At 45.5% G+C, this 10,490-nt stretch overlaps 1 protein-coding gene across 1 annotated transcript; it reads right to left on the minus strand.

Moving 5' to 3' along the window:
- Positions 1–653: 653 nt before the first annotated feature.
- On the minus strand, positions 654–10,490 carry PDCD7 (programmed cell death 7). Its single transcript, XM_073212004.1, has 5 exons — positions 9,553–10,490; positions 7,442–7,580; positions 3,728–3,964; positions 3,401–3,488; positions 654–1,797 (listed from the first exon to the last, which is right to left on the minus strand). Exons 1-5 carry the CDS (start codon positions 10,411–10,413, stop codon positions 1,674–1,676), a joined length of 1,449 nt encoding a protein of 482 aa, XP_073068105.1. The 5' UTR covers positions 10,414–10,490; the 3' UTR covers positions 654–1,673.

A 10,490-nucleotide genomic window follows, 5' to 3' on the forward strand; every position in this document is an offset into this window, starting at 1 on the left:
ACCAAATCACAAGAATGATGCTCACTTTATTAAAACTGTGTAGATGCTGAATGAGAGGAGAGGGATAGTATTTCCACTTGAAGTTGAATGCTTTCTCCTGGGTTCTGTGGCCTGAGTTTCCCTGGATCCCTACTTCACATACTATGCCCACCATCAAAGCAGGTATCTTAGTGGCAAGTCTGTCTGGACACCGAAAAGACATTACACAATTCATCTTTTATTTCTACTCTTCCTGCATCTCATCACAGAACAAATGGTGGAGATTATAACCAAAGGGAACACATGGCGATGTAGTTAGTGAGGCTAATAACTCAAGAGTTTAAGATTCATGAGCTTAGACAACCTTGGAGGAGTGCGGTCATGCCCTATTTGTTAACTCTCTAATGTGTAACATATAAATTTAACAGTGCAAATTAAACAATGAAGAAGTACAAAGGTGATGGCATCTTGCAGCCAAGAGCTTCCTACTACATGAAACCACTTCCAGAGTCGATGGTGCTCTTGAGTTGGATTCCACAAAGTTTGGTGCTTGAGATCCTTCTTCCTGTAGCAAATGTCTAGTTAATAAATGTGAATTTTAGGGTAAAAAACATGTTTCATCAATGTGAAAGTGTGTGTAGTGACCTGGGAAACAACAAACTGGGAGCAAAGGCTCGAACTAAAAAATAAAGATGATTTATTTATTTAGCTTTTTGGAAATATAAATAACACAATAAATGACAAAAGGCAAAACAAACTGAAACAAAACCTGGTGTGTTATATAACTGATTATCTCCAAGCACAACAGCATTTATTAATGAATACAAGAAAATAAATTTTATTATTTTTACCTGCTTTCCCCAGGTTTAACTACATGGGTGTTTTTGGAAGCCTGAGATCCTAAGAAAATTTCACAGCTATACCAAACCCCACCCTCAATGTGACTGAGTGAAGTTAAGGTCCTGCTCCCGTAGGGAAATTAATTTCTATCCTTGGGGACTCCGTGAACAACTAAACCGTTAGGAACTTAAAACACAGATGCTTTCATTAAGATCCTTCTAACATGGGGAAAAAGCAGCCATCGTCCATTAAAACACAATCCAGTGCTGGGTACAGGTACTCTCCAGGTTTTCTATCAGCTTTTATGGCAGTCCAGCCTGCAGTCTGCAGCCTCTCAAGCTGCGCCCCAAGTGGGATTCATAAAACAGAAGACAAAGCATGTCTGACTTTCCTCCTGGAAGTTAGAGGGCTCTCTGGGTAGGAAGGTGAGGAGGTTGTCAAGCTTCCTTCACTCAGGACTAGGAGAAAGGCTGCTACATCTATCCAGTGCACACCTGTTTTGAGTGGAGGGGGTGTACTTACCCATCACCACACAAGGAGAGTAAGAGTAAATTAACAAGTCACTCTGGACCAAGCCCCTCAAAACAGAGGCAAATTTGGTGAACTAAGGCCACTGCCTATGGTAGTAACCCCAGTTCACCTAGGTCCTTTCCTGAAGAACCACATTAATCTCTTGATTCAAGAGGCACCTCTGACCAGCACAGAACACGGAAGGAAAACAAGTTCTGGGTAGGGAAATGCGACATGGGAGTGGAGAGATTGTGGTTTAGTCTACAGCACGAGAAGATGGCGGCATCACTAACACATAGAGTTGGGAGGAGCCCTGGCTGGACCGCACTCCTGGGGCATCTTTACTAATGTAGCGTAGTGGCGGTTGCCCAGACGTCGTTGCTGGGGAGCGGGGGAAGGACCCATCCCTGGGGAACGGAGTTGCCTTTGGGATGATCAGATGGCACCAGGTACTGATCCCAATCATGCCTAATAAGAACATTGCAGAACAATTATTTATTGGTTTTATTCCAAGCAAGATGTTCAGCAACTAAATACTCTATTTCAGCACTTAGCTTTCAAATGAATGATGTACTAGTCCACTGAAGTGATTTCTAAGCATTATGCAAAAGAGTGTTATTTCTTAAATAAAGCAGAAAAACTCAGAACTTATCATCTTATGGGTAACAAAATAATGAATATACAGTTGATCCTCATTATTTGCAGATTCTGTATTTGTAAACTTACCTATTCACTAAAATTTATTTGTAACCCCAATGGGCACATGCCCAGGTGAGGTCAAATAAGGTGCCACTCTGCCTTCTTGTTTTCAGCTCTCATATTATAAACAACTGTCCTCATGGTCTACATAGTATCATGTTTTTCACACTTTTGTGCTTTTTATGGCAATTTATTTAAAATGGCCCCTAAGTATAGTGATGAAGTGCTGGCAGTCTGAGAAGGCTATGATATGCCATATGGAGAATATATGCATGCTAGATAAGCTATGTTCAGGCCATGAGTTACAGTGCTGTCAGCCATGAGTTCAATGTTAATGCATCAACCATATATATTAAGCAAGGTGTTTTAAAAAAATATACATACAAAAATGTTATGTATCAATCAATTGACAAAAATTTGTGGCCAGAGGCTCACAGGAAGCTAACCCTATATAATCTTAGGAGCAGCAGTTCAGTATTCTCCAATTCAGACTCTGGCTTTACAGAACCTAGCTACTGTGACTAACGAGAATCGACTGTACTGTATTTAAAAGCTAAAAGTTGTTTATTAGCCAGAAATATATTTTTCCCAGAACACAAACTTGATATGTTAAAGAGCATTGCTGAAACTTTGGAAGGAACATCAGCGACCACTTAGGTCAGTGATTTCCAAGCCAGGCTTTGAAGACCCCTAGACTCCAAGTAGATGCTCTGAAGCATTTAAAAGCCAAGTAATTTCAGTCACTAGCAAATTTAAGCTGCCTACAGAGCCCATTCATTCATTCTAATTGTCTTTATAAACTTATTTCTCAAAAGACTGCATTTGGGAAGAGAACCACTACTAAGGTTTGAAGGCCACATTTTAGCCCACCATTTTCATTTTATAGGTGAGGAAAGTAAGATCCTAAGAGCTGAAAACTTTACCCAGCTCATCAGTAACTGCAGGTCAGGATGAAACTCCTTATTCCTAGCTCTCCTGGCTTTGCCCAAGAACTCACAAGTCAGCATGGGTCTTAAGTTTCCACAGGCAAAAACCACAGAGGAAGGGTTCTTTTCCTTGGTCTGTTTAGCAGCAGGAGAGAGTTAGGGAAAGGAAGCCAATACTTTATATGATCATAAGAGCTGTAGCATGGGATAATACAAAGGGAAAGTCATAACCTGAGGTTCAATTTCTTCACCTGTTAAAATAGGGACATCTAGTTCTCTAACATTCACAAGGACTAAATAAAACGTGGCTTCCTTGAAACTTGGAAACATTATGAAAGCCCATAAGGAACTTAAAAGGACACAGTAATAGACCTCAACAACATAAGCACTTTATCAAAGGCATCTTGCTACGTAAGGGGAAGGTGACATGGAGAGTGCCCCCTGACCTTATCTGGATGAGCGCCGGCAGGGAGTGCTCAGCTTGCAGGTAATACTGTCGGAAAGGCTGCAGGAGGTGAGCAAGCGGGAACTCATCTGAAAAAGAGAAGGCACAACACCACATCATCATGCTTTATATCTAGAGTGTATTTCTCAAGGCAAGGTGACTGAGCCTATGACAATATGAATCTGTTTCATCTTTATCCATGATTTCCAGGATACAGTGCTGAATTTCAAATCCTCAAGGTGTCATTTAGCTTAGGTGAAGAACACCCATGAGGAAAAGGGCTGTCAATCTAGTTTCTTCTTTCTCCACTGGTTACAGAGGAACTTACCTGGATCCCCAAATAACTTGGACTCAATTTCACGCTTTTGAAGTAAAAATTTCTCTTTTTCTTTCCTCTGTTTCTTTTCTAATTCTCTTTTCCTCTCTTCCTCTTGCTCTCCTTCCAGCATAACTCTGAGGGCTCGCTCTTCAGCTTCGTATAATTCAGAGCGTTTTTTAATGAGTTTTCTTAGTCGCTGAAGATGATGCTCAAAAGTCTCATCTGCTGAGGCTGGAGGACAGACTCCTGCGCAGAAAGATCCAAATGACATTTTATTTTATTTTATTTTATTTTTTTGATCAAATGGTTGTTAACAACAATAAAATTCTGTATAAGGGACTCAATGCACAATCATTAATCCACCCCAAGCCTAGTTCTCAACAGTCTCCAATCTTCTAAAGCATAACAAACAAGTTCTTACATGGTGAACAAGTTCTTACATAGTGAGTAAGTTCTTACATGGTGAACAGTGCAAGGGCAGTCGTCACAGAAACTTTCGGTTTTGATCACGCATCATGAGCTATAAACAATCAGGTCAAGTATGAATATTCGTTTGATTTTTATACTTGATTTATATGTGAATCCCACATTTCTCCCTTATTATTATTGTTATTATTATTTTTAATAAAATGCTGAAGTGGTAGGTAGATGCAAGATAAAGGTAGAAAACATAGTTTAGTGCTGTAAGAGGGCAAATGTAGATGATCAGGTCTGTGCCTATAGACTAAGTATTGATCCAAGCTAAACAAGGGCAACAAAACATCCACGGATGCAGAAGATTTCTCTCAAAACAGGGGGGGTGGGGTTCTAAGCCTCACCTCTGTTGATCCCCAATTTCTCACCTGATGGCCCCCCTGTGACTGTGCCTGTCTTAGGTTGTTCCTCACTTGAGGAATCTTACCCACCAAATGACATTTTAGATAAAACTTTTTCTTACTCCAACATCTGTGTTCTAATGAGCAGCCTCACAAGTTCAACTTACAGTATAAATTTGCTTAGAATTTGTAAATTCTAACCAATCTTCAAGGCTCAACTTAATCTTCTTGAGTCTCTGTTAGCTTTATTAAAAGCTCTGACCTAATGCATCCACTTCCACCCTTCTTCCTCCTCCTCACCGAAACCTGTGGTCACCCAGAAGCAAAACCCCAGGGGCTCTGTGCTTACCTGCTGCTGCAGAGTCCTCCCTGGAAGCCATCCGATTGCAGGACCCAGTGCTGGGCCCACAGCACCTCCCTGCTCCCACCCTCACTCATTGCTTACCGCAGTTATTCCCAACCTTCCCTGCTCTCCTAAAGCTTTCCTTCTCTGACTCTCAGCCAACCATCTTACCTATTTCCTACAGAAAACAGGCCATCAGGCAGGAAATCCCTTAACTTTCTGTCTCCATTTTGCTTATCTACATTACTATCCATCCTTGTCTCCTTTGTTTTCATTCCAATGGAAAATGGGTTCATGTCCCTACATCCTGCAGGGCCTTGAGTCAACTATCCCTCCTGCTTCCCTTGGACCTTTCTCCTTCTACTGACTCATTCAACCAACACTTAAAATGCTCACCTTCTTCCCATAACCCTAAGATTACCACCCCTCTCCCTACCTCCACTACCACCAACGCAGACAAACTGTCAGAAGCTGGTCTTGCTCTCTCCTTTTCTTCACAGGCAAACTTTTAATAAGCTGAACTCACTGTCTTTAACTCCTTGTCTCTCTTTAGTCTAGTTGGCTTCTGCCAATAGCACTCCACTGCAACGTACCTAACATAGGTCACTCATGCTCTTTGGGGTACTAATTCCTAGGAACGTTTCTCAATCTTTATATTATTTGATAATAAAAATAATAATGACACATTTATATGGCACTTAGTATGTGCCATGACTGTTTCCAGCACGTTGTGCATGTTTACTAATTTAATCATCACAATACCCCATGGGTGAGTACTATCATTATTCCTTTCTTACCAATGAGGAAACCAAGGCACGGACTTCAATCCACCCACCCACACACACACACACACTCTGTCTCTACTTTATTCCTATCTCTCAAATCCATGTATTTTTCTCCAACTCACTGTCTGACCCTTAGTTCACACTCCCATATGATCCCTGCCCAGCCAACTGCCTTCTCAGTCTCTTTCACCCTCCCTACTTGATGCTCCAAACCTTTTTCTGATCTGCCAACACTGATCTTTGTCATCATTTCACTCTCTGCTTATAATGTTTCAGTGATTCCCCTCAGCTAGAAGTGTAGCCGAGAGGTCTCTCAAAAAACACCTTGACATGGTTACATATCCAGCCGCGTTCTCTCAGCACTTACTGGGAGGTGCACATGCCCTAAGAAGTTAAAAAGCTGTTTGTTTTCTAAGTATACAATGCAACAAGTTGCAAGTTACCAAATCATTTTACATTCACATCCATACATTATTTATCTTTATAGACCGTAACTCCTCTTAAAATTTCCTCCTTCTTTTGGCCCAACGTGAGGAACACTAACAGTGCGAAATGATGCTGGTAAATGCACTTGGCAAAAGTTCAGACCACCCACCTCACAGAAGACATGAGGTAGGGAAATATTAAGTAGCAGCCCTCAGGCTTTGCGTTCTCATCAGGAATAATATGGGTAGACACAGGAGATGCAAACTCCTCCCTGATGCATGAATGCCCTATGGAGTCATCTGATTATAAGGCCTGAACCTGAATCACCACTCTAAAGGCTAGCATGCAGAAGCTAATCATTTAGCTAATAAAAGAGCCTGGCTAAAGGCACAATGGACATATCCTGACAAAACTTTTCTACGGGTCTGAATCACAGTTTTCATTTATATTTTAAAACACACAGAGGAAATCATTTGCTATCATGGTTCTTGCTAATTTGTATACTCTCAAAGATCCATGGTGATGTCTATGGCTTACATAAAGAAGGCAGCATGTAGTCCACATCAGGAGCTAGTTAGGAGGGGCAGGAGGTCACCTCCGCCCAAGTCAGGAAAGGATGGAGGACGGTGCGTCTGCATGTCCTTTTGTAGAATAGGGAGGGCTTAAAACGGCAAAGATGGCGCTGAACGCCCTTGGGACGAACAGAACCGCACGGGCAAAACCCCACACAGGCGAACGGAAGGCACAATAGGGGAAACGTCTACAAAACCAGTGCTCCCCCTAGAGGCAAGAGGAGACCACGTAAGTGTTCTGAGCCCAGAAGAGACGTTCATGCACACGGGAGACATCCCTGCAGACAGCATGGAACTCCCTGCCCCATCCAACCATTCCTACCTCTTCAAACATCAATGCTTCAGGTTTGAATGTATCTGAAGGAGCATGCCAAGTTCCCCACACCTTCTGAAGCACCAAGTAAGGATGGAACAACTTGCACCTTGACATATGGGCAAAGCTGACCAGCTTCGCCAACATCCCTCAGAAAAATGTGGCAAAAATGCCTGGGGTGGGAATGATGAGTCAAGAGAAAGACAGTGCAGTGGGTTCCACATGTGCCTCTCTTTCCAATCTGGGGAACTACCAAGGGCTAAACATCTTCTGAGGCTTCCTACTTTAAAAGTTCTGAGGTACTGAGGTACTAACAAACTTAGTTACCCCACTGGGTGAAAATAATGAAATATCAAGCATTTTTTCCTTCATAAATTTGGGGAAGGTGGGGGTGGGTCACACCAGAGAAAAGAAAGGGTAAGAAAAGGAGACAGGAAGAAATACAAGTAGAAATGTAAAGCTATGTTACCTTTCCTGGCTGCAGCCTCTTTCCTGAGTTTCCTCAGTTTTTCCAAGGCCCGAAGAATGTCCACCATTCTTTTGGTATCTGCTTGTTTTTTCCTCACTTCAGATAAGACACCATCAGCAGCAGCTTTAAGTTCCTGCTCCTGGAGGAGACAGAGAGCCCATGAAACCTAGAATTAGGAAAAACCTTACAACAGAGATGAGCTGCCCAGCAAGGAGTTCAGGCGATCAGACAGCCCCAGGTTTAGAGAGAATCTCCTGGACCTACACCCCAATTCCATAGGCCAGGCACAACTCCCCTCTACACTGGTCCAACCAAGAGACTATTCTCCTTGCAGCTTCCATGTGGCTGCTGGTCTTTGTTTCTTCCTCAGTTTCTCAGAGTGTTCCAAGGGACATCTGCATCTGATTTACCTTGTTAAATTGGGGCTTTCTTGTTAAAAATGCAGACTCCTGGGCCCAAGATTCCAACTAGCATGGAAGATAAAGAATTAGGTTGGAACAGCCCAGAACTCTATAAAGCTCTCATTGACAATCTACATATAGTTTGTGCCCCATTGTTCGAAAGTTCCAAGGGTCTCTTTGACCTGAAAGCCTTTCGGACACATGAAGACCCTATCCTACTCTTCTTAAGTTACTTCAAATGTATATAAAATAACTGGTTCCTCAAGCCACTACTCAGGACTGTCTCCAATAGCCTTGCCATGATGGTAGGGAGAGTCATTTTGCCTAAAGTTCTCCTTCCCATCTGTCAAATAAGCACCTGTAGTTCCACCACTGCAGCCACACTGTGCTGTTTCTTCTGCTTGTGTAACTTCCTCTGCCTGGAACTGCACCTGTTACTTCCACCTGGCTTTGACATGTCCTTCAAGACTCAATTCAGATGTTGCTATATCATCCAGGATTCCTTGACACTTCGCATGGATTAAACATTCTATAGCACCTACAGCTGAAATCCTAATACACACCAGGCTGTACAGACATGATCCCCCATGGGGCTTTAAGCCCTTTAAGGACAAGCACTGCTTGTCCTATTCGTCGTATTGTCCTATTCCTCCGTATTTCGAGCACCCTGCACTGGGCCTGGCACATAATAAGCCCTCATGAAAAGTCTGTTGAACTGTCTCAAACTCCCTTAGATTAAGTCGTTGCCTCTAATATTCTCCTTTAAAGCACTGATATTCCTGGGGGTGTGAAGACAAAGCACGCCATCAATATACACATCAGAGGGGAGTTATATCAGACTTCAGGGCAGCAGCCGTCACAAAGAGGATGAGGGAGCCACACTAGCTGGTATGGAGCATAGAGGGAGGAGGAAGTGCCAAGAGGTAGTAAAAAATAATGAGAATGCCTTAAACAACGTTTCGACCAATTTCCAGTTTCACTGTGGCCCCTACTTAAGAGTTTGAGATCAACAGGCTTTGGAATCAGACAACCAGGGCTCAAATCAGGAGTGGAACTGCCACAAACTAGTTGTGTAGGTGTTGGTAAACTAACCTATGTCTCAATTTCCTAATCTGTAAAATTGGGATAATACCACCTACCTCTCATGACTGTTACAAGCTTCAAAACCTGGCGTATGTAAAGACCTCAGCATAGTGCCTAGAATATAGTTACGTGCTCAAAAACACCATTGTTGAACCTGAGGATATGCGTTTTAAAACTTATAAACAAAGGAGTCCTGGGGAAATCATCACTACTGCCCCATCAGCCAATTAAGATATATGTATGTTCCTTGAGACAAAGCCCCAAGTTGTATATATTTTGGATTCTGAAAATCACCTGTAACAGTACAACGCATAAGGCCCAGGCTTGAATGTTGTAAGTGGACAGAACGTAGGAGGAGACAGATCTGTCATTCCTGCAATACCACTGCATAATCCTATACTCTGTGTTTACAGGACTTTGCAGTGCACCTAGAGCACTTGTGTTGTGTACATCATTAACAGCCAAACAATATGAGTATGAGGTTGGAAAGGTAAGCTTTCTATTTATTTTATGGATGAGGAAAAAGAGGCTTGTTTTAATTCCTGGGAAATGACAGCGCAAAGCCTCGCGCCTCTTCAGGTTCCAAATAGCACTACCCCTCCCCGCGTGGGCATACGCTGCTCTTACCCGCTTCTTCTCCTCCACCTCCTGCACGCACTTGACCCTCCAGAGGTCGATCTCCTGCTCGCGCTCTGCGGCTCGCGCGGCCTCCGCCTCCCGCTCGGCCTCGCGTTCCCGGGCCCTGTCGCGAAGCCGCAGCCGGCGACGCCGGACCCTCTCCAGCCTCCGCCGCGCCTCGCCCACGTAGGCGGCCTGGGTCAGCAGCTGTAGTCGCTCGGCCAGCTCGGCGCGCAGTGGCGCGGCCTGGGCGTGCAGCAGTACCCAGGCCGCGCCGTCGCCCTCGGCCTCACGCAGGGCCTGACCCAGGTCGCGCAGCCGCCGCACCAGGCGCAGAGCCCCACTCAACCGCGCGCGCACTTCGCCCAGGCTGGGCCCGGCGGGGGCCCGCGGCGGCACCTGGCAGCCCGCCCGCCGCGGGGTTCCGAACACCGCCTCTAGCCACTGCCGGTCGCGCAGGCGCTGCAGGGCCGCATCCCCGAGCACGTCGGAGGGCGGTGGCGCCTCAGGCCAGCGCAGGCTCCAGGGAGGCCCCGGGCCTGGAGGGGGCGGCCGCTGGCGCTCGCCAGCCTCGGTTCCCGGGAATGGCCGGCACTGGGGCGGCGGCGGAGGCAGCGGTGGTGGCGGCACCGGGTAGAAGGCGCCACCGCCGCCACGGGAGGCTTCCCCGGGGGCCCGGGACTGCAGAGCCAGCGGGGGCTGGAGGAAGTGGGTAGAGGCCCCCGGAAAGGCGCCGGGCCGCTGGGGAAGAGGCGGCGGGAAAGCCGGGGAGGGCAGCGGCGGTGGCGGACAGCCGAAGGGAGCGGGAGGCAGCGGCTGCAGGGGCGGCGGGCCCGGGCGACCCGGGGCGAAGAAGGGCGGCAGAGCCATCGTCACGACGGAGGGATTCTGAGAGATGACAAGAATCCGAGGGGTTCCAGAGATCTTCCGGTAGGAAGTGACGTGAA

Source organism: Manis javanica, chromosome 8, assembly GCF_040802235.1.
Source record: "Manis javanica isolate MJ-LG chromosome 8, MJ_LKY, whole genome shotgun sequence".
NCBI lineage: Eukaryota > Metazoa > Chordata > Mammalia > Pholidota > Manidae > Manis > Manis javanica.

What these genes read in the sequence shown, in the direction of transcription:
- PDCD7 (XM_073212004.1), bottom strand. Translation starts at nt 10,413, where the DNA reads ATGGCTCTGCCGCCCTTCTTCGCCCCGGGTCGCCCGGGCCCGCCGCCC. An exon ending in AGGTGGAGGAGAAGAAGCGG is followed by an intron (nt 7,581 to 9,552) that starts GTAAGAGCAGCG and finishes TGTCTCCTCCAG; the next exon opens with GAGCAGGAACTTAAAGCTGC. An exon ending in CCGGCGCTCATCCAGATAAG is followed by an intron (nt 1,798 to 3,400) that starts GTCAGGGGGCAC and finishes TGTTCTTATTAG; the next exon opens with GCATGATTGGGATCAGTACC.